This window comes from Haliaeetus albicilla, chromosome 27 (assembly GCF_947461875.1).
Source record: "Haliaeetus albicilla chromosome 27, bHalAlb1.1, whole genome shotgun sequence".
In the NCBI taxonomy this organism is placed as follows: Eukaryota; Metazoa; Chordata; class Aves; order Accipitriformes; family Accipitridae; genus Haliaeetus; species Haliaeetus albicilla.
The window spans coordinates 21,439,301-21,465,849 of record NC_091509.1 but is presented as its reverse complement, the minus strand read 5'-3'; the positions used below and the strand labels follow the sequence as shown (position 1 = coordinate 21,465,849).

General features: G+C 54.1%; 2 protein-coding genes across 9 annotated transcripts in view; one reads left to right on the top strand and one right to left on the bottom strand.

Annotated features, from left to right (window-relative positions):
• Positions 1-845: 845 nt before the first annotated feature.
• Positions 846-26,400, bottom strand: LOC138682365 (uncharacterized). Of its 2 annotated transcripts, none has more exons than XR_011322462.1 (5): positions 21,089-26,400; positions 20,919-21,004; positions 18,221-18,457; positions 6,479-6,686; positions 846-1,558 (listed from the first exon to the last, which is right to left on the bottom strand). XR_011322462.1 is itself a non-coding variant. In XM_069772806.1 (5 exons), the coding sequence occupies exons 2-5, from the start codon at positions 20,964-20,966 to the stop codon at positions 1,457-1,459; spliced, it is 555 nt and encodes a 184-aa protein (XP_069628907.1). In that variant the 5' UTR covers positions 20,967-21,004; positions 21,089-26,400; the 3' UTR covers positions 846-1,456. The 2 variants fall into 2 exon arrangements, 1 of the variants encoding a protein (XP_069628907.1); XM_069772806.1 differs by having other exon boundaries at positions 6,519-6,686.
• FGF1 (fibroblast growth factor 1) overlaps positions 2,840-26,549 on the top strand; it is a 31,874-nt gene continuing 8,164 nt past the window's right edge. The window contains exons 1-2 of one of the 7 annotated variants that reach the window (XM_069772814.1): positions 2,840-3,202; positions 18,108-18,216. The gene's annotated coding sequence lies outside the window, so the exon portion shown is untranslated. Of the gene's footprint in view, positions 3,203-5,627; positions 5,787-18,107; positions 18,217-18,417; positions 18,440-26,549 lie in introns of those variants that run through there. The other 6 variants (XM_069772808.1, XM_069772809.1, XM_069772810.1 and 3 more) reach the window with 6 other exon arrangements.

Sequence of the window (26,549 nt, the reverse complement as noted above, 5' to 3'; positions counted from 1 at the left end):
ACAAATGCAATATGGCACATATTAAAAGAATCAGAAAATGTCTGCTGTCCCAGAAATGTAATTACAGGAGAAGATTCCTCATTTGGTTAGTGTATCCAGGAGAGTCCTTTGGGAATCAGCTCTTGACTCTAAACTAGTGCTGAGTGCAAGTAAACAGCAGTCATTTCAATATATAAGGTCATCCATTAAAAAACAAAGGATGGGAGTCATTCTTCAGGAGGGGGTGATCCTTCCTGGGAAACGGTGACTGGAAAAGACCAAAGGGATCCTGGCGAATGAGCCAGGACTGAGAGCACCATGCAAGACCACAGAAAAGACAAACAAAATTACTCTACTGCGTGTCTGGTTGGGAGAGTGACTGGTTTTGACAGAAGTCAGGGTGAATGAGATGATCTTAATGAGAAACAGTCTTCCTGCCTATCTTCAATTCCTTCCTAATTACCTCAGCCGCAACCTGAAAGAGCAGAGGCCTGACACCACCTCCGGGTCACGGAGGAAGTAAACCCAAGCCCAGAGCAGCTGCAGCAGGTTTTGGGAGCCAGCGGAGGTAACCTGGGCCCTGGGCCCTCGGAGGTGGGTGCACCGCCAGATGTGCATATGCCAGCTGTATCTGCGGCCAGCTGGGCCATAGCTGCCAGCTCTGCTGCCACCCAGATGTGCTCCAGCTGTGGATGCTGCAGCTGCGAGCACCCTCACCTGCATGGGCCTCACATACCCCGCAGCTACCAGCTGTGCTGCAGCCACCCCAGCCGTGCCCGGGCTCCAGCTGTGCCCCAGCTCCAGCTGTGCCCCCCCGGGGGTGCTCGCTCCCCTCTTCTGTGCCATACCCCCCACCTTTGCCCGCTCCCGCTTCTGTCCCAGCTGCGCCGCGTCCCCCAGCTGCGCCCCCCCCGCATCCAGCTGTGCCCAGCTGCGGCCCCGCGGCGCCCCCTGGCGGCCGCGGCGCCTCCCGCTGCCGCAAGATTTTCTCTGCTCCCTCCTCTTATCCGTCCTGTCCTCTCTTAAAAACCTCCAGTACGTTTCTAAAGCCATCCGTTTTCCCCTCCAGCCCGCACACAGCGATTCTTCCAACGGGGACAAGCGGCTTCGCGGGAGCTTTTGGTTACCCACTGCTATCAGAAACACTCCAATCTGCAGAGAGTGCAAAAGAAAAGCTTTTACCCTGGTGGTGTTCACACGGAAAGAGTTCCTACCCCACCCTGAGAGGCAGCAGAGCATTTAATAGGTGTCAGAGAGCAACTCCTTATTTCACATAAAACTGGTTAACGGGAAGCAGGAAAAAGAAAACAATTTTATGTGTTATGTAAAGATTGTGAAATAGGCTGAAAAAGGAGTGGTTTCTAATTTTTGGACCTGAATTTTTCACTGATGTAGCATGCATCTGGAATAACCCACTTCTCTGTAAGCCAAATCTTACCTACCTCTGATTAAAGTTTCACATCGTGGGTCCCGTCCTTCACCCGACACTTGCCACCGTGTGCTGCCTGCCCGTGGTGCTGTGCAGTTCAGTGCCGGCTGCTGAAACTGGCTTCTTCCATAGCTGAACTGGGGACACTTCCTAGGGAGAGGGGAAATATAGGTTTCTCTGGGACTCCAACTTCTCTGAGCAAAGGTGTGACTGTGCACGCACCCTCTCCCAGCTGCAATAAGCCCCCTCGCCCCTGTCCCTGCCCTGGGCCGACTACACAGTGCAGAAAGTCCCCAGCAGGATCAGCCCCATTACACAGGCACCTCTGGTCTTCAGCACAGGAACCTTTAACGAGTTTTATTCAGGCAAAGACCCAATTTAGGGAATCAAATATGCCATAACAGCATCCACTCTTCCCGCCACCCACCATGAAAGGGCAGGGATGTGTCCACATGCGATACATGCATGTGGGGACAAGCGAGACACAGTGCCGCATCCCAGGCATTCATTTTCTGCCCCACTCCTGCCCACACAGGGGGTAACTCCTGCCACCCACCGAGCTGGCAGAACCAGGCTGTCCTTCTCCAGTGCCCCACTGGTACCCTTCAACTTTCATCCAGAGGGCTGAAAGACATAAATGGGCTAAAAATAATCAGCCCTGCCAGGGCTGAGCATGTAGGGCCAGAGGCACCAGGATGTCCCCAAGGACCCGTCCCCAGAGGAGGAGGCCCCAGGGCAGGGAGGGACAGGACATGTGCACGCTGCAGCACGGGGTCTGGCCTCCCACACATCGTATGGGGGGACCCCCAGCAGCCCCCCACCTCCCCAATGTCCATGCATGCCCATTTCCTCCAAGCACTGGTAGAACGCTCGCAACCTGCACGAGGGGGACGATGAGCAGTTTGTGGGGTCAGGCCTCACAACAGCTTATGTCAAGGCTGCTGCAAGCCGCGAGCATTTTTTTTATTTATCTCCCGTCAGCTTCCTGACAGGCTGTTTCTGGGGGGGGAAACAGGCAGAAAGAGGGCAAACAGCGCTGGGGAGACTTTGACTCTGCAGCTGTGCCAAGTCCTAGCAAGAGCCCTGGGGGAGCCAGAGCAGGGGGTGCCCATGGGACAGGGCAGAGGGGCAGCTGGGCATGGCGTGTTTGCCCTCATCCCCTGACCGCACAGAAGCAGTCTGGGGCTAGAAATGGCTCTGCAGCAAGAGAGGGAAAGGGCTGGGAAGCACACACCCAAAGTGAGCCGGCAGCAGGGTTTAACCCTATCCTCCGGGCAGGCAGGCAGAGGTCCTGGGAGGCCCTTCGGGAGAGGGGGGAAGGCAGGCTGCACTAAATCCTTGTCTTTCACCTGGGCTGGAGTCCAGCCCCAAAATAGCAGTCCAAAAACAAGATCACATGAGAGGAAAAAAATAGCAAGGCGAAGGATTATCCATACTTCCTTGTCCTATGTGGGTGCAGAGCGGCAGCCCACGGTGCCGCTTTGGTCCCTGTGCACCGCGGTGCCCGCCGGCCAATGCCAGCTTTTGCCTGGGATCCGGCACAGCCCCGATGCCTGCGCCCATCTGAGGGACGCTGCCTTGCTCTGGAGCCACCCGTGAGTGGTGTTCGGGCGTTCGGGTGTGGGTGAGTGTCCCTCCAGGAGCTGCCTGGCCCCCAGAGAGCGGGGCGAGGGACAGGGTGACCCCAGGCAGCTCCTGCCTGCCTCGGGGCAGGTCAGCACCATTGCCTCCCAGCTACCTCCACCGTGCTGCTGCCCGCACCACCGCCCAGCTCCGTGCACCCCGAGCCGGCAGGTGAGTGCCTCCTCCAGCATCCCCCGGTACCCCCACCCCGGGCACGGCGTCCTGGCAGAGCCGCAGCCTCGCAGGGGCTTTGCAACCCCTTCCCAAATGGTCTGCAACGTGCGTTCCTGGTTCCTGAACTCCTGGCCAAGTTTGCAGGCTCGGCCGGGTGCGTGTCGCTTGGGGAACAACTGGGGCTTCCTTTTCCTTTCTCTGGGCTCGGAGGCAGGGAGCTGGCAGGGAGGCAGAAGCGGGGGGACTTTCCACTCCAGTGCTGATCCCAGCTCGTACTGGGCTGGTGGCACTTGCTGAGCTGTTACAGCAATACAGCTCCAAGGATGAAACCAAAGCCTGGGACCCAGGGGATCTTGTGGGTCTCATTTTAAACTTGCCAAAAGTTTTGCCTAAGTCATCTCTGCTGCGTGATGGTGGTTTGGGGGGAAGAGGAGCTGCTGGGACAGCGTGTGCTGGGGCTCAGCTGCCCACACAGGCACTGCCTGCGTACGGCTGGGTACCGGGCAGAGAGAAGCACCTACTGCTTCCTCGGGGCAGAAAGCAGCTCTATGGTTAATTATCCACTGCGCTTCCAAACAACCCCAAGAAGTGTGTATTATTTATGGGACTCGTAGGCAAGGAGGCTCATGGACATTCGAGGCAGCAAGGTGAGGAGGTTCCTCACCCCAGACCGGAGCAGGAGCCATCAAAAGCTGTCCCGAGAGCCTGGGAAAGAACAGGGGCATCTGCTGCAATCAGGGCTTCCCAGGCAGGACTGGGGAGGGCAGGAGCAGGCAGAGCTGGCTGTGAAGGTGGTGACCCCCCCTCCTTGCCGGCTCTCGGTGCAGGGCAGCACGGCAGCAGGGCCCGGGGACCGCTGCGGCACCGTCCGCATCTGGGCTGCGGCCGAGGCACTTCTCAGCGCAGGGACTTTCTGCTCATCTTTCTAGTGACGAGCACAGGAGCCTGCTGCTGAAGCAAGTGTTTGCTCCGCGCTGTTGGCTCCGTCCCGGGGACGGCTGCCTTCAGCATGGGCAGAAAGGACACAGCACTAAATTTGGCAGGATACCATCAGTGGTGCCCCGCACAGCACCAGGGCTGCCAGCTCCGACCACAACAGGGGTGTGAGGAGAGCCAGGCAAGCGGCAGGGAGGGCTGGGGGTGCGGGGAGGGGGTGCGATCTCCCTGCAGCTCTGAAACAAGGGGGATGTTCCGTCGTGTGAGAAAATGGAGCCGTGTTTCCTCATATCCTAACAACCCCAATGCCTTTCATCCAGGAAAGGCCGAACCAAAGCCAGGGCCACTCTTTTTTTGAGATTCAGAAACGTTTGGCTATATCTTTCTTATTTTTTTCCTTCTATTTTCAACATGTGGGTGAAATGCCGGGAGGAAATGTTGTGTGGGCGTGTTCAAACTAAAAAAAAAAGGAATATTGATATGCTAGGAAGGCTCAGAGTCTACCTGTGCTGTTGGATGCATTAGGACCCATCCCCGCTGGCTGCTGTTAACTGCAGTCAACTAGAATATGTTTTTATCAAAACGTCTGCGCTCAGTATACTTTCAGTCCGGACTGCCTGTCCAAATACACAGACTCCATGTGAGCCGGAACTAAAAGCCTATTCTAAGCGAGCCTTAGATAACACAGCTTAAACACCACATCAAAGCACTCGTGGAGGCAGGCCAAGCTGTGAAGTCATCGCACTTGCTTCTTTGACGCTGCAGCCAGCTAACACGCAGCAGCCAGCTAACACGCAGCCTCCGCACGCCGTGCAGCCTGCACCCCACTGCCGGCACCCCACTACCCCACCGCCGGCACCCACCAGCCCACCACCAGCACCCACCAGCCCACCGCCGGCTCCTCGAGAGGCCGAGGCCCCGGTGCAGAGCCGGCATCAGCACCAGGCACGAGCTCCCATCCTTGGGGACCTGGAGCCGTATTTTATCAGGCTGGCAGCACTCTCGAGAGCGTTTCGGCTTTTAAGGCCAAGGTCTCCGCAGCCCGAAGCAGGGGGCCAGGGTTCGCGCAGGGTGCCCGAGCCCCCTCTCCCCGGCTGCCCCAAGGGGAGGGCAGAGACCGCCCCCGCTCCCCACGGCCAGGGGCTTTATTGCCTTCCCCGGGGCGGGGGGGGGGGAATACTGAAATAACCGGCGCTTGCACAAACCGCCATGGACCGCAGGGATGGGAAGGAGAAAAGCGAGGAACAGAAACCACGGCTTTTCCTCCAGCTTTGGGGGTTTGGTTGGGGTTTGGGGGTTTGGTTTGGTTTTTTTTCCCCTGTCTCTGCCTCCACCGCGCCGCAGTCCGCGCTGTCCTCGGCGGGGGGAGCCCCCGCCCCAGCCCCCGCCCCAGCCCCGACCCGCCGGGCCGGGCAGTGCCGGCAGCTGCCCGCAACCCGCCCCCCCGCTCCCCCCCCCCAGCGCAGGTGCCCGGCCCCGGGAGGGGTCGGAGCCACCCAGCACCCCCCCGCCGCCAGGCAGCTTTTCATCATCCTCTTCCTTGTCGGTGGTGGGGTCGGGTTTGTCCAATTCTCGGTATTTTGTCCCTTTTCTCCCCTCGCTCGCACACGGCAGAGCCGCAGCCGGGAGGAGCGCGGAGCCGGCGGTAGGTGCCGGGGCGGGGGGCTGGGGGGGGGAGTCGCGGGCAGCGGCGGGACTTGGGGTCTCCCACCCACCCCCGGGGGCGATGCAAGCGGGGGAGGCGGCGGGGCTGAGCCTGCCCACGCGTGTCCTGCCAGCCCCACGGCTCCCCGCAGGATGCTCGGACACCCGCGGGGGCTGGAGAAGGGGGGGGGGGTCGGAGCGCAGAGGTGGGCTGGGGGCGACGGGGGGGGGGGGCAGGTCCCTTCTGCAGGGTCGGCTTTAGGGTTTCAGGGGTGCTGCCCCCCCACCTGGCTTGGCCAAAAAAGCCCGAAGCCCGCAAGTGGCTGCAGAGCGCTGCTGCGGGGGGGAGAGGAAGGCTGCGAAGAGCACGAGTGTTATTCCAAACGGCAATCTTAGAATTACTGCGAATTAACCTAAAGCTTTGGGCAGAATCCCGGATCAGAATTTGAATCGGAATATAAAAAAACACATTATAAATAGCAAAACACAATATTTGGACCATTAAAAAACCCCAAACAAATAGGAAGTTTGTTGAAATGACACAGCACTATAAAATGGTTTGTTTCTGATGCAAAAAAAAAAAAAGTTTCCTTAAAAAAAAAAAAAGTCCTTGGGCCTACTCTAGCCAGACACCCAAGTCCTACTGAAAAATATTTTTCGACTCGCGTAGGATTCTGTAAGTTCAGATCTTACTAGAAGTAATTGTGCGTAGCCAACCTCTGCTCCCTCAGACCTTTTCCTGCCCAAAGGGGTAAGCACTGAGCATCGCCTCCTCCGACTCCTCCGACTCTGGAGCCACGGCTCCCCGGGCTGTTCTGGTGTCCCCGGTATTTGGGATGGGTCGTTTCAGTCGGGGCCATGCAAGCCAGCAGGGAGGGGTCAGGATGCAGGCTGGGAAGTGCTGGTGAGGGAGGTAAGAAGAAAATGAGTAAAAGCAATGGTTGAACAAGACAAGATGGAAGCAAAGCGGGTTTAATTTTGTACGACTTGCCTGGTTTCCTGGCCGGACACCCAGCGACAGCCCGCTCCGTGCCTGTGCCGTTTGCACAGATGCACCCTGAGCCGGCTCAGCCCCCCGCTTTGGGCACGTGCCCCTTGCCTTGTGCGGGGGCTTCGGAGGCCGAGCACCGGCTGAGACCCACGTGGCCCAGGGTGCTGCTGCCGCATGGGTGACACGTCGAAGGTCCCTCAGGGTCTCGTGCGTGAGCTGCCGCCCCCTGCTCTGCCCATCGCTCAGAGGTACCAGTACCTCCCAGCGCGCCCCACCGGCCCCGTCAGCAGCCCTCCGGATGGCTGCCACAGCCATCCCGGTGGGAGCATCACCTCCGCATTCCCTGGCTCCTGGGTTTGCTCCCTGCTCCAGTGAAAGCTGCGCGCAAGCACCCCAGCATCACCCCTGTCCCCGTGGGCTGCCGGACCCGATGCACTGGCTGGGAGATGGGCTGCGAACAACGGTAACGGGGAGCCCAGGCAGCTCTCAAGCCCTGCAGCGATCGCGTGAGATGTACGGGAAGAATCTGCACAAACAGGGGTCTAAAGTTTAATCGGTTCCTAAGGGCAGGACTGGGCTCGGTGGCGATAAGGCAGCACAATGTCCAATTGTTCTCCCCACAACACCGGCTCAGCCCCACTTCCTCTGGCCACTGGAGCCGCCACTCCGAGCACTCGGGATGCGCAGGAACATGCACTTTGGATTAGGGCTGGAGAGAGTTCGGGTCCACCAAGGTCTCCAGCCAGACCCAGAGCTTTGCAAGTCCTTTGGATAAACTTTTCTTCCCAGCTCCACCCCAGCTCAGGGGATAGACTTTCCCTCCCAAGCTCCCCAAATGACTTTGGCCTTCCTCCCACTCCCGAGACCTTGATCTTCCTCCCAACCGAGGCAGCTCATCATGCAGCTGGCCATGGCTCCTTCCACTTTATTCCCCGTCAGCTGCATGGCTTGGCTCCTGCCCGCTGCTTCTCGAGCCGAAGCCCTGCGGTGCCCAGGACCCCTGTCCTCGGGCGCAGCACTGATGGGGAGCTCTTACCTCTGTGTCTGCTTTATCTGCATTTTCCCCTTGGCTAAATGGCACGAACAAGCCAAGGTGCTCAGGGAGGTGGAAGGGGAGCAGTGGGGACGTGCGGGGGCTCGGCCGTGCACAGCACCTGCGCCCGCCCAGCCGGGGCAATTAGAGCTTGCAGCAATTTGTCTTTATATTTGGCATCTTTGGTTTGGCTTAGATAGCAGTTAGCAGCTCAGAGCATAGTTGTAATGAGGAGTTAGGGCTAAGTCACAAGGCCCATAAGGATAATGGCTGCGGCAGTTTTATTTCAGTCTCTCTCCTCTTATTTCAGTGTGCTTCCAATGATGCACTCAGAAGAGACCAAAATCAGAATTTCAAGCACCTTTTAAAATATTTGTTTTCTCCTTTGATGCCAAGTCAGAAAGTAAAAAAATAACAGAACTTAGCACTTAGGAAGGACCTTTCCCGCTCCTATGCACTCCCAGGTTTTTCTCCCCTCCGGGGCTGTGTCTACCTGTTGCAGGGAAAATTCCTGGGGTCATTTTGGCAGTGCCACTGCCCCTTCCCTGCAGAAACCAGCCTCCTTTCAGCTGGATGGTTTTCACCAGCTTCAAGATGCTGGATGTGGCCCTTAATTAGCGCAGGAACCCAACCAAACCGCAAATGCTTCCATCCATTTCTCAGCCAGCCCATATTTGCGTGAGCCACAGCCTGGGGGAGGAAGCACCAAGAAGGACTTTTAAGAGACATTGCAATCCTGAACCACAAGCACACGCATTTCAACAGGAAATAAGCCTAGCTTTAGGGTACTAATTAGAGAAAGTAAGTTGTAACTTTTCAGTGAGGAAGCAATCACCGATTTTTATTTTTATGGTGTAATAATTGCTAGCTGGTGATTGAGTCAGTCCCGATCTTGTGCTGCCTGTGGATCCCAGGCTGGCCGTGTGTCCTGGTTTCAGCTGGGATAAAGTTAATTAAGTGGCTGCATCCACTCTCGGGGTGCCCACGACCACCCTCAGGATGAGGTTTGCTGCGGGTGCCACTCGTGAGGGTGCCGGGACGGCCGTGCACACCCTCAGCATCCCTTGCAGTAAAACCCCTCACCTGCGCTGCACCACCCTCCCCTCGGCTCCGCGCACCCTCGGGGATGGGGACGGGGGGTTATTTCTTACTCGCTTTGTCCAGCAGTGGTCAGTTCGGGCTCTTGCCCTTGAGTCTTTTTTTGTCTGCAAATATTTGCCTCCATTTGCCAAACTTGCAGGGTTGGAGGATGCTGGGTGATTTTCCTCCACAGAGGACAGATACAATTTCCTAGGAATTGTTTGCCGTGGGAAGCGGCTGCACAGTTTTTGGGGGCGAGGAGTGGCATTTGCTGGCACAGCCGACAGCAGTGTAGGCTGGGAGCCGGCTGTCCCACCGAGACCTGGCTGTCTGGGTCAGGCAGCTCACATGGTGCTGGGCCAGAGTCCGTCCGTTTTCAGGCGCTTGGCAAAGGCTTTGAAGACCACCGTGTGCCTGAGGAGGGCGACTGGTGGTACGTGCATCCTGGGGGGCAGCTGTAATGTCCCGTACCCCAAATCCCGTGTCCCATGTCCCATGCCCTGCAGGCTCCACCCGAGAGCACTGCCAGGCTCCAGTTACAATCCGGCCACATGCTTGGTTAGGTACGAGAGACCCTCTCGGGTCCAGCTGACCCACTCTGGGTGCACTGGAGACGCAGGTCCCAGTGGGACACCAGGCACCCCTGCCCATGAATCCCAGCTTTCCTAGCAAATGTCTGATGATGATTTGGGTGGAGGAGGAGGGGTGAAGAGGCACCTTCAAAGTGAACAGCAAGCACCCCTTTAAGAGCCAGATAAACTATGTTGTTTTTTTTCTTTTTTTTGCCCTTAACAGAACAGTGGACTTGCACACGCTGGTACAATTCCGATAGCCTTTTCTAAGCCCAAATCTCTTGAGCCTCTGACCCTCGCAGGCTCCCTAGACTTGCCACTTCCCAAATGCTGGTGTCACCTTCAGGTGCAACCACCATCTCCACTCGGGGTGCCAGCGATGGCAGAGCCTGGGACTCGTGTCTGGAGAGGGGACGGTTGTCTCACCCTCCGGGAGCAGCAGTCACAGCGGAGCGGTGCCAGGCACGGCTGCTTGCAGCCGCATCCCTGCGCGCCGCTGCGGGTCTGCTGGCTGGAGGGTGAGGGGGGCGAGCAAATAAACGCACAGGAGCACACGCATACTACAGAAACTCCTGTTAGCGTTTGGCTTCTGCTTAGCGGGAAATAAGATTATCAAACAAGAGCTGCTGCCTCTCGCAGCCTGGCGTCGTTTCAGCACGCGATCCATCACGAGAGGCCGTGGGAGCGGGGAAGAGCTGCAGGAAGGCACGGGGAAGGTGGCTGGCCATGCCCTGACCCCGGCAGCCCTGGAGGTCCCGGGGCAACTCCCATCAGAGTGGGGGTGTCAGCCTCGCCCTGTATTGTTTAAACACCAGTTTGGGGTAATTGCACAGTGACCCCTGAAAATACCCTGAAAATGCAGCTGGCTCTAGCTTCTCAGCTGCAGGAGCAGCACCTTCCTCTCCAGAACCGCAGGAATGCCAGATGCAGGAATGCCGAGTAGATTCACCCATTGCATTAAATAACTCCCCTTTTAATCATCCTTAATTTCATAACCCCCAAAATTGCAGGAGTTTAGATGAGATGAATGTACTCCTTTCTAAATGAGGGTTCGGAAATAAGGGATTGCAAGGAATGGTGGAGAAAGATGAGCATTAACAGCAGGTCAGACCAAACCTATCACCAGCTACGGATAAATTCCCAGAAGGTAAAGCCCAACCATCACCGGGATCCCTCTAACCACAGCCTGCCCCAGCGCAGGCTCAGGATCAGCCCCCAGAGAGAGTCAGGGCCACCAGGAATTTGCCATCGGAGCAGATCCAAGGGAAGCATTTTTCCACCTTTCGCAAGCAGGGTGCCAGCAGAAAGCCAACGTGAGGGGCAGCGGGCACGGCCCCAGCGCGGGCAGAGCTGCGGGATGGAGGTTCAAGGCTTTTCTGCCAGACAGCGTCAGACCCGAACTTCTTCATACAAACCAGCTGCCACCAGAAACATGCTGAAGAGCAATGTATGCCAGGACATACTTGTTGTGCGACAGAGAGAGAGAGAGACCACAACCAGGGCCCTGAGACACATGTTAGCACATGCATTGTATCTTACAAACCTTTTTAGTAAACCTAACCAAGAACAAATATTCCAGGGAGGTACCTGGTGAAACCTGCCCTGACCCTCACAGGCTGCTCTGGCACGGCTGACCCTGGGTACCGAAGCATCACCCTCTTGAACACAGCGGGCAATAACTCGCGCTGGGGGCATTTTTAGAAACCCTGTATACCTTTTCTGCCACTGCAGAACTATAAGTGATTATCGTTTGGGCTGGAGGCCTGGCTGGGTTTGTCTTTCAAACGGCTCACAATAGAAATCTCTTTGCAGAAGAATTTGTTGAAAACCAGTTCAGCGAGAGAGAGGGACTATTGCTTTGTCATGGTATCTCTGCCCCAGCGTGTTGTGTGGCGGTCATGAATGCAGTAATCCTCCCTCTCTCCCCATTTGTTAAAGAAGAAAGATGCCTGACTCAGTATTTCTCAGTAATGGCAGTTACTATTTTTTGCCTTGTTTTCAACATCAGTGTCTGTTGTTTTAATGCTGTTGGAGAACAAAAGCAGACGCTGAGGCCTCACAGAGCAGTTGCAGAAGCAACCAGTGACTTGCAGATTTTGTATACTCTAAATGCTGTAAGTGTAACGTGTTTAATGGAGGGACAGGGACTCACACTTCATGCCTGGGTCGGAGGCAGCAATGGACTTCAGCCAGGGGAGGAGGCAGAGGCAGGTCTGCAGGATGCAGAGTACCTGGCATCTGAAGGTAACAAAACTCTGCCCACCACAAGCCCTTCTTTTCTTTCTAAAAGCTTGCTCACACAGTAAGGAAAACAGCATAACAAAAATGCTTCGTTTGCCTGGCTGCTAAACATGGCAGCTAACGGCTAACACAGGCCCTCAAAGAGTGCCATGCTTAATATTTATGAATTCCTTTCAAGAATAGCTAATACACAGCCAGTGCTAAATATTATTCTATTAACCCCAGCACGGTATCTTAACACGCATCCATGGTCCAGCTTAAAGCCTAACCTTTGTTTTAATAAGGTAACAAAACCCACTCTTCTGGGTCTTAGAACTAACTCAAAAGCGAATTCAGAAGAGCCCCCTTTGCCCTTCTCTTTGTGCTTTCCCAAACCGCTGGGTCTGACCCTTCCCAGGATGAGACAGAGGCACTTTAAGAGGAGTGAAATCACTGCAGAAAATTGCATCCTTCAGAGTGGTGCCAGCAGAGAGAGAAAGATAAAAATGAGAGGAGAGCAGAACGGAAAAACAGCGATTAGAGTGATCCGGTGACTGAAACAACACTGCACACAGAGTTGCTTACTGATGTGAAAAAGGCGGCTATTCCAGAAGGCTGGAAACCTGAGGAGCACAGAAGGGAATCCATCACACCGAGCGAGAGAGCCTGGAGCTCCCTGCAGCTGTGGGGCACCTCTCCACCGCCCAGTGCCGGGCTTTAAAGCACAGGGCAATAATTACAGTCACTGAGCAATTACCGTCTTCCTCCTTCGAGCCCAGGTGCAGAAGCTGCCACGCTCTGCCCGGCCACAGGGCCCCACACAGCTCCCTGCCACCGCTCGCCCTCGCAGCCCGTGGGTTTGGCGTGAGAGCAGCAAACCCTCCTTGCTTCGCACCTCTGCTGCGTAATGCTCGGCTGGAAAAAAATCGTGCGAAGCTGCTCCGACCTGCTACCTCGCACAGCCCCCCTGCAGCTGCAGAGCCTCTTACTGGGGTGCCTGCTGCCTGTGTAGCCCTTTACTAGGCTGTGTACCCCCTTACTAGGGTGCGTGCCGCTTGCGTACCCCCTCAGCAGGATGTGTTCCCCTACTGGGGTTCATGCTGCCCCGGCATCCCAGACCCACTCCCTTGCCCAGGAAAAGCACGCGGAGCTGCCGGGGGATGGACCAAGCTGACATCTCGTAGGCAGCATTTCCAAGCCCGAGGCATCCGAGCCTGAGAGCTAACCCTGAGGCCAAAGATTAGAAAAAAGGCAGAAAAGGGCTTTCCGTGTGAAGCATTTTGCAGGGTGCAGGAGCTGGGCTGGCTGCTGTGCCCAGGGTGCCAGCCCCAGCCCTGGCTCCACACCACTGACTCACAGGGTGACATCCAAAACCCTTTTGTCCTCTTCAGACTCATTTCTGGTGTGGTGTTGTCCTCTCTGAGTCGTCCTCCCAAAGATTTGCACTTTGCCCACAACAGTCTAGACACGCAGTTCATAAATGACTCATGATGTGCTTGTGCTCATAAAGTCTGTCCTTGCTTCTGGCTCTTAATTTAGATCTCTGCTTCAAGAGCTGAAATCTGGGCGTCAGCCCTGACCTCAGATCTTTTCTTCCCACGTCTCTGGAGTTATATCTGCCTGTCCCACCTGCAGACGAGCCTTGCCAGCACTCGCCCATGCAGGGACCTTATTTCTACAGAAAGCCTGAGCTCGCCAGCAGCACCTCCCAGAGCAGATCTCACACCTGCCCTTTGCGAGCTGCCGCCAGAGACCGTGGCTGGATGGCTTCTCCTCCAGAGATGTCCTCAGGCATCCCCAGCGCTGCTCAGGGACAACCTACCAGTGCCCAGTGCTGCCCGTGCCCTTCCTCGCCGACCTCACACCTCCTCCTCCTCCTCCACCCCCGTGTCCCTCTGCATGGACAGGGTGGTGGGGCCGGGCTTGATCTCCTCCTGGCACTGCAAGACAGTGCTCCTGTACCCCTTCAGGACCCTTCCCTGGGTCCCACAAGAGGCACTAACCACCCTGAGGTGAAGCCAGCTCCGGCGGTGGCCCGTGCAAGGTGCACGGTGGCCCTTACGGGCGCAGCTCCCACCTGGCATCCCCAGCCCAGGGTTTGCAGGCAGGCAGCTTGCCCAGCCTGCACGCCAGCCTTCAGGGCACGGTCACCCTCACTTGCTCAGGGTGGTCCCCGAATTGCACGGCGAGCCTGTCTGGTCTGTGCTTAGGTCATGGAACAAGAGCAGGAGCTCCGAACGAGTTATTTCACTCGTTTGCTCTCATTCTGCGCTGCCTGGGCGGACAGGAGGGGGAGATCTTTACCGTGACAAATCCCAGTCTGTGCATCAGAAGATGAACTCCAGATCCAAGCTGTTCGCTTATACCAGAGACACTCTGCACGCCATAAAGCCCCCCTCCAAATTATGCCAATCACTGGACCTCAGTGCCAGACAACCTGGCTGCTTTCTGCACGTCTCCCCTGCCACACGCTGCCTGGGGCAGTCGCACAGGCGACCTTCTGCATCCCTGCACCATCCAAGCAGGAGATGGACCACCCTGACCCCTCCGTGCATTTCCAAATGCCCCCCCCAGACCTAGCGCAGGGCCGTTCCCATAGCCGTGGCCTGGCAGCTCCCCAAAGCTTTCACCCACTCTGATTACTTTTCTCCCTAGAGAGGTCACTCGTTACTTCTCTAACAGCTGCACATCCTCACAGGGCATGTTTATGTTATACAGAAGAATACTACTCAACTGGGTACATTTTCCACTGGAATTTCCATCTCCCTTTATATTTGAGTTTCAATTGCAGGTCAAATCTTGGACATAAAACACCCTCCCTTCCCTTTCCTTAATACTCCCTTTGCTGCAGGGTGTTCTAAAAAGCTTCCGACTGATGGGAAAAGTTTACCAACTGCCAAACTTTAAATGGGGTTTTTGTAGCTTACACCCAACCTGGTGCAGATGCAATCCTCTGCGGGTGCACACGCGTGGGTGCCACGCAAAGCGCAGCAAATGGTGCAGGCAGTCAGGGGATGCTCATTGACTCCCTGGGGACCCTGCACCCCAGCGTGGGGGCTGAATGCGTGGCTCCTGAGTAAGAAAAAGATAAAAACCCATTGGGGTCCCAGCCAGGGATGCCGTGGCAGGCAGGGATGGCAGCTGCTGTTCCCCAAACTGTGGAGCTGGCAGACGGCAGTTCGGTCCCATCGCCCAAGCCCGGCTGCATCCATCGCCCCTCTCCAGGCTGGCTGCTGCGTGCCCAGGGCTTCTGAGAGCGGCTGCCCTGGGGGGTCCGAGCTGGAGCTGTGCCTGGGGGGTCTGAGCTGAAGCTGTGCCTGGGGGGTCCGAGCTGGAGCTGTGCCTGGGGGCTCGCTGACCGGCTCCTGCTAACCGGGGCGGGCAGCTGGCAGCATCAGGCGTTTTGGAGGACGTTATTGTGTGCGAGCGCAGTTTGGATCAGCCCTTTCCTGCCCACGTAGCGCTGTGAATAGGGGATGTTTGCCTCCTAAGACCAGCCAGGTTTCAAAGGGGAAAGCTGTGTATACTGGGGTGCATTTATGTAATTTTTAAAAATTCAGCCAAGCTAGGACAAGCGTCTTACGAATTGCACTGGGGTGGAGACACTACACAAACATGTAAAACATTAACATCAGCATGCAAAGTCCCTGCAAGCAGATCACTGCAGCCTGCTCCTGGCACTCCGGTTTTTCGGGGCCGTGAGCAGCCCCCATGTCCTGGCACCGCTGCAGCACAACAGGGATGGCAAAGCTTGCAGCCCACAAGGCTGCCTTTTTTTGTCCCAAAGTTTTTTGGTTTAGTTTGGGGGTTTCTGCCACTTAGACAAACCAAGGCATCTTTGTGCCTCCTATCATTGCTAGCATCCTCGGCTGCATCCCTGTGGGCCAGCTTGACCCCACAGCTTTCCCCTAAACGGGCTGTGGAAACACCGGGCACGACAAACATTCCCATGTCTCTAGACTGCCCACTCGGGAGCTGGAAATAAACAGCGTGGGTGTCACCTCCGCGGGCAGCACTCTGCGAAGCGCTCGGTGCAGCAGCTGAGTTTCATCAGGTAGTTAAAATTGCAGACTTCTCTCCTGCGACATGCTTTTTGTGGTGGTTTGTTGTTTACAGAGCTGAGAAAGGGTAGAAGAGCTTTTCAAAAAAATATCCCCTTGCCTCTGAGGGTACTGTTATGGAAACCCGCGGCAGCATCCGAGGCAGGGCACTGTTTTCCTTGGAGCAGTGCAGGAGCGGCTGCCTGCTCCTGCCTGCTGACACGCAGCCTGCGGTCACGCTGCCTGCTTCACAGATGTCACGGGAAGGACCGAGTCGGTGCCCACCTCTTTACAGACGCAGGTGCCTCGGTGTACCCCTGTCTGGGACAGGGAGGACCAGAATTAGGGCTGTATCTTGTACCGAGGTCTGGCACGTCCCAGCGTGTGATTCATTCTCCTTTCTAGGCTGGAAATGAGGATGACAAATGGACAGCCCAGCGTCCATGGGCCTCCAGAGCCACCCACTGCCTGGAACTGAGAAATCCCCAATTTTTGCCTAAAGACCATGGGTCAAAGAAGCGACCTGTCTGGCTTTACAGACAGCATGAGGTGGAGATGCACAGCTTCTCTCCCTAGTTTACTCCAGTGGCGAGTTATCCACAGCTAATTATTCTGGGGTTTTTTGCTGACCCGCTCATCTGCACATAACAAGATTCAGCTTCAAGCTTGCCTTGCTCTGATCTTTCATTTGAAACTCTCCTTGCATGCTCTTATGCACTGCAGTATACACTAGAAAGCATCTTCTCCAGCCCTAAAGTCATGCAGATAAGAAAACTATTATTTACTGGAGGATTTTCCTGGTAATAGCAATTACTATCTCAAGCTTTTCTCGCACTGTTAAGTTATTGAGCAACAGTGTGCACGGGAAAACACAGCCCAAGCTGTTTGCTCAGGCGGCTCAGAGAAGAAAACAGGAGTTAGCATCCATAGCTACTAGATGCTAAATTTAAAATAAGATCTTGAGCAGCAGAATTAAGAACAGAATTCTTCCAGCCAGTTTTTCTTAGAACTTAACAAGACAAGCTATATAGTCCTTATACAGATATTTCAGAATGAACAAAATTAACTCCCTGTGCATTTTCAGCATAGTAAATCACTGCTGCGCTTATGGTGAACCCAGAAACCAAGTGATTTTCCTTGGAACAACCAAGACTGAGACTATGCTGGAGGAAGTTTGATTTCTGAGTGATGATATGTCTACTGATGGTTAACCACGAGGATGGATGTGGGGTTTCACTTGGCCTGGAGATGAAACCCTCAATTCCAGCATCCTCTGCTTCTTTGGGGAAGGACATGGTATAAAGTCTGAACCCAAACTCAAATCCCAGTTTTGAAGCCTGAGCCAACCCTTGATTGAGCTTGGCCGCCCTTCAGAGGGCCAGCTGCAGGAAGTGTTGCATCTGACACCACATGAAAATTCCTGCTTTTCGCTCCTAATTCGACCTTCATGCCTTATTAGCACCAGCACACTGAGATTTCGGACCCGTCTGAGCACTGAGAGATTGGCGAGGGCTCGAGGCTGACCAAGAGGAGCGGTGACCAGGCACGTACCTGAAACGGGACCATCGGCAGGAGGTTTTGCTTGGGGTGGGACTAGAGGGCTCAGACGGGACGTGGTACAACAGGAGAACCAGATCAGCCCCTTGCATAAGAGCATTGCATAGAGTGACATTTTGGGGCTAGAGTCTGTCATTTAGCATCAGCCGCTGGTTTTACCGGGCAGAGCTGGCCTGCAAACAGAGCAGCTCCCCGCTGCAAGCGGCCATGCATCTGCATCTCCCGTATCAAAACGCAACAAGGGACAGAGGGAAGGGAGAAGAGCTGGAGAAAAGCACCCATAACCAGAGTAGGAAAACAAAGCCGTGAGAAGCCTGCCTGCGGTCAGGAGCGGTGGCGGCTGGCGCTGCCGTCTGTCCATCCGTCCGTCCGTCCGTCCTTCCATCCGTCCGTGGGCGCGCGGGGCGGGAGCCGGCGGCCGCGGGGCAGCCACACCTGCAGCGCAAGCCCAGCCAGCTCCCGCTTTGTGGTCTGACATTTTGGCCAGTGTCCTGCGTGGACACCGGGGGCGGCTGGCGGGGGGGGGACGGTGACATTTACAAGCCAAGTGAAGCATCGACCAGCTTAACCTCCCTGCCTGCTGGGAATGGGGCAGCGGGTCCCGAGCAGGGTGCGGATGGGGGGGTCCGCTGCCGAGACCCTGCTGCAGGGTCCGAGCTCCCCACGCCTGGGGGCTGCTGAGCAGGAGCCCATGGGGGAGATGCCGCTTCACTGCTCCATTGCTGAGTGCCCCCCGCCCAGAAGGGTTTCCTATGTCACCACAAAACATTCCAACTTCCAACAACCAAGTGGTTTTTACAGCATCCCTTGTGGTTTCCACTCCCTCCAGACGCTTTTCCCCTGGGAAGCAGAAACACGCACGCAAGACCCACGGAGGAGAGGTGTGCGCAGCCCTGTGCTCAACCGCCCGCTGCCTGCTGGCAAACGCCTGAAACAAGGTACCTGCACCCGGCGCGTCGTCCCTGGGTCCCCAGCAGCCTCAGCAGCCCAGAGCCATCCTCCTCGGGTGCCAGAGACGAGACCATGAGGACTGCGTAACTCATGGCACGTGTTAGTGGCTGCTCCCAGCCGGTCCCGTGTGCTGGCACGTCTCGGTCCGCACGAGCGAGGTGCCGGGAAGCAGCGCTGCAGCGAAGCACAGGAGAAGGGACAATGCTTTAGGTTGGTCTCGGCGTGAGCCTGCAAGGAGGACAGGGCACTTGCAAAAGGCAGGCAGCGCATCCCGTCATCCGGGGGGAAGGGGAAGCCCTTGGTGTTACTCCACTAATTGCTTTTTTTAATTAGGGTGCCTGTTGCAGTGCTACTGGGGTGGCAGAGCTAGAGGTGCCCACAGCGAATCCCCCGGGGATGAGGGAGCGAACACTGGGGGCAGCTGGGCCCTGGGCTGCTCCTGGCTCTCACCTCCCACCAGCGCCAGCACTGCGGTCACGGCCACGGCCAAGGCTCCGGCCCGATCCCGGACCCACGGTCCTTGCTCAGACCCTGGTCCCCGGGGAAAAGCTGCAGCAAAAGCATCTGCGGGCGCTGGACAGGCCAGCCTTGCCAGTGAACGCTGTGAATGGTGTCTGAAAATAAAGATGAGCTCTCTGCCTGGGGAGCGAGGGAGCCAGGAGCGGGTGGGGGAGCAGCAGCCACCCCCGGGATCCTCCCAATAGTCGGACAATTGCATTGCCTCTACTGCAAAGCCCAAAGGTGTCCCCTTGCCCCCTGGGTGCAATACATCCTCCACCCCATCCTTGGCTGGAGAGATTGAGCTTTTGCAATTCTCTGTCCAGTGTGTTCTTTCCATACAGCAGATCCCACGCATCTGGCTCGCACTGGGAGTTAGCGCTTAAATCCCCCCACATGAGACAATGGGATTTGCTTCTGTAGCCAGCATTGCTCGTGTACGTGTCCGTGGTCTTGGGCTGAACCCAGACAGGACACATGGGGCAAGACCCTCCTGACAAAGCTCCTGCTCTTGGGCTGGATCGACTCCTGGAGCTGGAACTGTAATTAAGTTAATCACTAGATTGCAAAAAGGGCGTGGGTGGGGAGGTGGAAGAGGCTGGAAGATAATTAGAAAGCGGATCATCACCTTGTTTTCCTGTCGCCCCACGGATGCCACCAGTTTGCTGAGATGTTGCACTGGACATTCCAGCTTGAAGAAGCAGCTGGGATGTCCCCGCTCAAAGCCACACAGAAATCATGCGTGGCTTTGAAGCAAAACATCCAGCTGTCAGCAGGCCATCGCTCAGCCGGGCTCCGTGCGGGGAAGTCCTCCGCCACACCGTGCCGTTCTGCCCCCGGGACACACACACATCCCCAGGGCTGCCTCTGCTGTGCAGAAAGATGGGACGGGACCTAAAGCAGGGCTGGGATGGCATCAAATGGCCAAATCCAGCCTCCTCACCCGGGGCTGGGACGCTGCCGACAGCGTCCGTCGGGGTCTGCCGAGGTGCAAGGGGTGCTGGGGGAGCTGCCTGATGCTCGCAGCACCTCCAGGAAGGCGACGGTGGGGACCTGCCCCCTGAAAATGTGTTTTCCAAGGGCTGGCAGTGGCCCACTGGTGTAGGGTTTTCCCCGGTGGTAATGGATTTTCTCTCTTCACCTGGAGCCAGATGCCCTTCCTTAGTATGGTGATTTATTTTTAAATGCTGCCTCGGAGGGATGGTGAGAAAAGGGGCGAGTTAACCCCTGCTGCAGCTCGTAACTGAGAACCCCCTGTCCCTTCCTCCTGGGCAGGATGCAACCTTTTCTTCAGCTGTCTTTACCATGATGCTCCTGGAGGTTATCCTCAGCCTTTTTTCAGGAAAGAACTCACTCACTCTTGGCATTAGTGATAGCCACTCAGTAAACCTCTAAAAGTTTCACATTTACACTCCTGTCTGTTTTACCTAACACAAATCCAGTGTAACCTAACCGGAACGACTGTGTTTTCTGGTGGAGAGCAGAAGATGATGACAGCAGGCATTAGTTAAATTAATTTCTGCAGTTTTGGTCACACTTCACATCACAAATTCCACTTACAAAGGGTAAAACCTGACTGATAAATATTTCATTAAGCAGTTAATCATATTGCTAGAGGTAAAATCACCTTGCCGTAAACACTGACTAGAAACAAGCCAACGCATTCCACTGATATGCACAAAATTATCTATTACATATTTATCATATGCTTTGCCTAATCACTTATTAAGTCCTTCTAAGCGGATCCATAGTCCAAGGAATTCGAGCCGTGCCTTGTGCTGCCAGCCCTTTGAAGGGAAAGCAGCCCTTGCAGGCTGGCTGTGCTGGTGATAACCCCAGACCCACTGGGCTGCAGCTCCAGGAGCAACCAGTGCACGAGGAAGCCCCTTGCTGATCTCTAATCCTTTCCTGGGTGAGGAAATCCATCCCACGCAGTGGGTGTCTCAAACGTATAATGAATAAAATCCCTGTTTATCCGAGAGATGTTTACTCTGCACGCTTGCTCAATTCTTGGATCGCCCCAAAGCCGTGCCTGTCAGCCCGGCACCAAGCACAGGGAGCTTCAGGAATCCCTCAGGACAGGCAATGAGTGGAGGAAAGCCAGAGCCTGAATTCCTTAAAAATATTTTACCTGTTGTAAGTGCTTTCCATTCCCATACTTAGTGTCTGAACTGCCTGGGAAGTGACTTACTCTATCCAGGTGGCTGCAGTCAAAAGTGGGAATGGGAAATGAGCCCATCAGGAGGTGATGCTGTCTAATCACAGCTGAGTCACACCCTGGAATAAATAGGATATCTGCTTTAATGGAGAAAATAACACTTTCCAAAGTGAAACCAACTGCAGCGTTTCCACTGAACTCACCGAGCCTGATTCAAGAGACACTGATCTCATTAACTGAAGTCTGACAAAACCTTCAAAGACTCCCGGGTTTAGCTGGCTTCTCGCCTCTTCGGAGTTTTCTGGATGATCTTTATCTGTGATCAGCTAGATAGCAACTGTGATTAACTGCACTTGTCATTGATGCATCCACACATGTTCTGAAGGGGTGCTTAACAGAGGCTATCCACAACATTTCTTTCCAACCCTATAAAGGATTGTATCCAAAGCCAAGGACAATTTTAATGTATTTGAGTCAACATCTGATCTTGTTTTAACGCGTGGTAGATGAGATATTTCTGGTTTCCTCCGCGTAGTAGCCGGGTATTTTATACTTAAGGAAAAAAAAGATAGGCTCACCTTAGCTGGTCACTTCACAGCTTCAGGGACAACCTGTGGGACAGAGGCACCATTTGGGCATCAGAGGCTGTGACGAGGCTGTGCTGACGATCCAGTGTGCTCAGCTGCAGACACCACACCGGGGTCCACCAGCCTCCGTTGCAACCTGCTTTCACAAACCTGCAAAATTGCTGCAACTGCTCTCAGGAAAATGGATCTATTCGAGCAAGTCAGGAGGAGTCTAAAGAAAAAGGAGTGGAAAGGAAGTGTTGGAGAGATGGACAGGAAAGAAAAAGAGGCAGAGAAGTTTTAGCACCAGGACAAGGGACTCCGTCTCCCCACAGTTCCTCACCACTCTTGGTCTAGGTAACCTTCACTGTCTCTGACGAGGCGGCTTATTAAGCTCCTAATGAGTTTGACTGGTGGATGGAGGTTTGTGGGTGGTAGTGGAAGATGCTCATCTCCCAGCTGAGAAGCAACAACTTCCCATCCTCATGGTCTCCAGCTACTGCATGTGTACAGAGGGGTGGCCAGGAAAGGCGTGGGGTTAGTTCCCCCGGACAGCAGGAATCTCTGCAGGGACGGTTCCCTGGGCAGAGGGATGTGCCCAGAGTGTGCCCAGTTCTGCTGGGACCCCCAGGGGACCCAGCACAGCTCCTCTCTGCTTGGCTCCTCTGCTGAGACTGCTACCGAAAACCTGGGGCACTCGCAGTAGTGACGGGAGGTTAAGTCGTAGCTGGCCACTAAATTTGTATCACAGGAGCCACAAGAGAGCCACAAAAATACCCTCAAAGCCACACACAACCCATTCTGAGTGTGACCTGGCAGTCCAGGCATGCAAAAAACTCTTGGGCCATTAGCAATCCCCCAAGTTGCCAAAGTTTCATCAACACCGCCTTTGTACTGCAAGCAAAGGAGAGAACAGTACTATCTGGTGAAGTCTGCATTGATTTTAAAACAGGAAGGAAAAAGGACCTCACTCCTTTTCCATGGCCCCCAGTGTACACTGTTATTTCGGAGCTCACACAGAGTTCGCCTGTTATTGGCAATGTAACCGGCCCTCGATGTTCAGACTCGGATGCTTGCAGAATTTGGGATTTCACATCAAAGCCACTGGTTTGGCCGCTGCAGCAGCAGCGGTCGGTGATAAAGTTTGGAACCAAACCCAAACTTCTCAGAATTTCACAGCTATTCCGGTCCCGCGCCGGGCTCATCTCTCCTCGCTGCTGCAAGGAGCACGCACGCCCCAGTGCTCCAGCCACCAAAGTTCAGTAGGACCTGGTTAAAATTAACATTTGGGTTTAACTCTCTTTTTAAGCCCTTTTTTCCTTCAGAAAGCTATTTCTGATCTTTTGGGATTCTGACATCTCCTTCCACAGCCCAGGAGGACGAGCCGAGTGCCACCCAGCTGGTGCTGAGACCCTCTGCTCCCTCTGCCTGCAGATGGGGCTGGGGCCACCCCAGTGCAGATGCCCTGGGTCCAGCTCCCAGTGATGATGCTGTTCATTCTCAGTGGTTTTCTCTTAGGCAACACAGCACGGGAAAGCTATGGGAGTGAAGTGGAAGGGGTGGGAGGAAGGAGGAGAGCCACGAACACAGCTGGTCTTGGACAAACGCTCTCCAACTTGGGCTCCAGCTTACTGTCCTAGAGTGACCGGCAATGTCAACTGCTCGGCAGCAGCCTTCCCCCTCTTACAGCAATCTCCTCTTGGAATAGTTTCCTTTCTCCTTGGAGCACCAAATAACTGCTGGAGTGTGGTATCTCTCAGCTTAGCATGTTGGAGAGAGCTTTCTGTTCTGCTTTGAGGTATTTAATAATTTTGTTGGGCTTCTACCCAAAGAAATAAGGCCCTTTATGTTGTCTTTGGTTCAGGTTCTCTCTCTCACTCATGCTTTTTAATTCCCATAAAAACCTAACATGTTCCTGCCAAAAGTATAATAGTAGGGCCATGAGTGGTGGTGTGTGTAGAGTACCGACTCCACGGTCATAAAAGTATGAGAACAGCAATAGCAGTTAGCAAGGAGAGACAATGGGAGTGGAAAATAGTGTTCATTCAGCTTCTCTTGTGGAGTCAAAGGCAGCTGGCGAGCAATAAATGCATTCTAAAAATAGCAAAAAAAAACCTTAAAGGAAACGTGAAAATGAAGAAGCCATTTCCAGTCGAGCTGCTCTCTTAAAGCGATCTGTGGATGCCCTTGTATGCGCAGACCTTCAGGTGACCCAGGGGAGCATCCCAGCCTGCGCCTCGCTCACACTGGCTGCAGCCTAAGTTTGCCGAGATCCTGATCTGAGCTCTTGGCTTTGGGATATTTGTTTCTCACTCCTATCCGTCATCAACCCAGGAGACTTCTGAGTGCCTTTTACCCTCAGATAAAGGTTCAAGAAAAGCTTTAGTTCCAGTAAATTGCACAATACCACTGATCTTGATTAATGCTCAGTAAAGTACGAAAGCCTTATGTACCACATTGAACGACTTGAAGGCTTTCGTTCAGAGAAAGCCTGGGAGACAGTTGACGTTAAAAAACCGAACTACTACAAAAGTATGATCTCTTGACAGAAGCATAAATTTGGGGACCAGACACTCTGAGAAATACGTAATTTCAGCTGCCTGACAACTGTGTTAAAAACGGATTTTGAAGCTATACTTAGCTACTCCATCACCTGCTTTGGAAGGCCACCAGCAACCATAAAGCTTCTGAGCTCTCGTGGGTTACTTCACCAAACTTATCACAGGATGCCAGGGCTAGCCCGTGTTATCACTTGCAGAAAGCATTTCCCAAAAACCTGGTCTGTGTCAAATGGGGGATCTGTGAAACTTCACAGCTTCCAAACATATGAAGTCTGAACGCACCAGCACTGAGATGGACACAGCTTTTGTGCGATTCGGGAGCAAGGGCATCAGCAGAGGTGGTTGTAAAACTTGGTCAGACTCCCTGGGAAAAAGTTCATACCTTGGGCTTTACAAATAGCTCTGGGGCAAAAGCGAGCAATGGGGAGATGTGCGACACGGGGAGGAACTGGTCTGGGGCGATTTTTAAACTTATATAAGAGCCAGGACAGCTTCCAGTGCAAAACGGCACATAGCTGAGGAAGCGCTGGGCTGATAAAGTAACACTTGGTAGGTGTTGGTCCAGCAAATGTGACTTACCAAACAAAAGCAAAATGGTTCTGGAGAAAGGGCAGTGGGGAAAAGTTTGAAATAATTTGTCCCTGCATTTTGACTCCACGTTCAGCTATTGTATTAGTGGTTTAATACCTCCATCTGCAGCAAAACACAGGCTGATAGTTAGGAGGAAAGAGAAGCTGTTGTGAACCAACAGCTACCAGAAGGAACTGAGGCCTGGGATGGCAGGGAATATCATTTCTTTACAGTTATGTTTTCCTCTCCTAGGAAATCTCTCTGTTCTGATAGAGACCTCAAGGAGACACATCTGAGAGTAAGGGATGAAGTCTATGTACTAACCAAAGCTGGCTGCAATGGCTGGGTGCGTTTTCAGCAATAGCAATGAAGTCTTTATTTCCAGGGTTTCTGCTTTTAGCAATCCAACTTGCAGACATTTTTATCTTCTGCAGGCTTTTGGGATCTACTTGAAGGAGTAGTTTCCCCTCCTTGCAGCTGCATTTGCGAATTTAAATACTTAAGAGTTTACAGCCAAATGTTTAGAGTTTGTGTGTGTGTGTGTGTGTGTGTTGCAAAGAGTTGCAGTCCTTAATATCTCCCAGGTCACTCTTTAAGTACCACGGCAAACCCACACAGTATGATACTGGCTCCATCCTAATGTACCAGTAGCACAAAGCAGTGCTAAAGAGACATTTTTACAATCTATAAATATATATAAACAGTGACTATATAATATTTTCCATAATATAGCTATGGGAATACATGACATTTAAAGTAATTTCCTGTATCTAGATTTATACTGTCTTTTTCTGTTCATAAATCCACTTCACTATAAGCACTATGGAACTTTGTATATGAAGGACAGCATGCTCATGGGAGGTTTTAAAAGTAGTTTCTAGGCTAAAAACATTCAGATAAATTTGAATATACCTGGAATACGCGTGGGACTCTGGTCCCCACCCACACCTGGCCACGGCACCTCCTGATCCCACGGCCACGGCTGCAATGGCAGTTCTCACCCTCCGACATTCACGTCTTTCTCTTATCGGTCTGATGATGCCTTCAGGTTTTGGCACGGCGTCTGCTTAAACATGGATCATGACCACACAGTGTCTTGCAAAATGAGGTTTCAGTACGATCTCGGTGCATTTCCCCAGTCCCCCAGGAGAGCACCGCAGCCCCGCGGGAAGGAGCACTCACGAGATGGTTCTTGTTGCTCCTGAGCAGCTGGCAGTGCCCCATGCCCAGTTACACCCTTCTACATCAGCCAGAGCTTTGCCATTCCCTTTTAACCCCTTTTTTGGGGATGCAAGGGTGCACAAACACCCTAATTGAGACTCAAAGTTCCTTTTTTCCATATACTACTGATCAGTGTATGGGTAAATCTCCTGCTTACCGCCCAGGCAGTGAAAGCCTCCTGCCCCTCTGCTCATCTCCCACAATAGCTAACGTTTGTTCTGATCTTTAGCATGTGTGTGCCTTGGCCAGGTGAGATGCAGAGTGCCAAGATATGAAGTAATATTTGCTATCTGGCATGCAGTACGTGTTGCAATACCTAGTCATAATGGTGTTTGAAAGTTATAATAGTGGAGAGAGTTATTAACCTGGGCTCCCTTCCTGCCTCTTGTGGGTTTCAATCAGACACTGGGTGTTTTTCAAACTTTTTTTTCGAGCCTATAATTTTAGTACGTACGTCAATAGAAAGCAGAAAGAAAACAGAATTTACTATGATAAAATTAAAAGGACAGAGTCCCTGCTGCCCAGCTACACCCAGTGAGGAGACAACCCCCCACACACCTCCCACGCTGGAGGAGCATCACCTTTTGGGCTGTGTCACTGCCGGAGCCATCATCCACGGTGTGAATCACCTGCCCCACAGCCAGCCCGGGTACCGGCCGGGGACCACCGGGCTCCCTCCCCTCCCTTTAAAAGCCTGGCAGCAGCAGCGTGTGCCAAGCACTCGGTGCCGCAGCCCCTGCCATACA

Bases quoted from the DNA above. Each gene is read 5' to 3' on its own strand.
- LOC138682365 (XM_069772806.1), bottom strand. From the start codon at position 20,966: ATGGGCTCATTTCCCATTCCCACTTTTGACTGCAGCCACCTGGATAGA. The intron at 18,458-20,918 runs GTAAGTCACTTC...TCCTCCTTGCAG, and splicing joins ACTGCAGCCACCTGGATAGA to GCTCACGCCGAGACCAACCT. The intron at 6,687-18,220 runs GTACCTTGTTTC...CTCCCTCACCAG, and splicing joins GGACGACGCGCCGGGTGCAG to CACTTCCCAGCCTGCATCCT.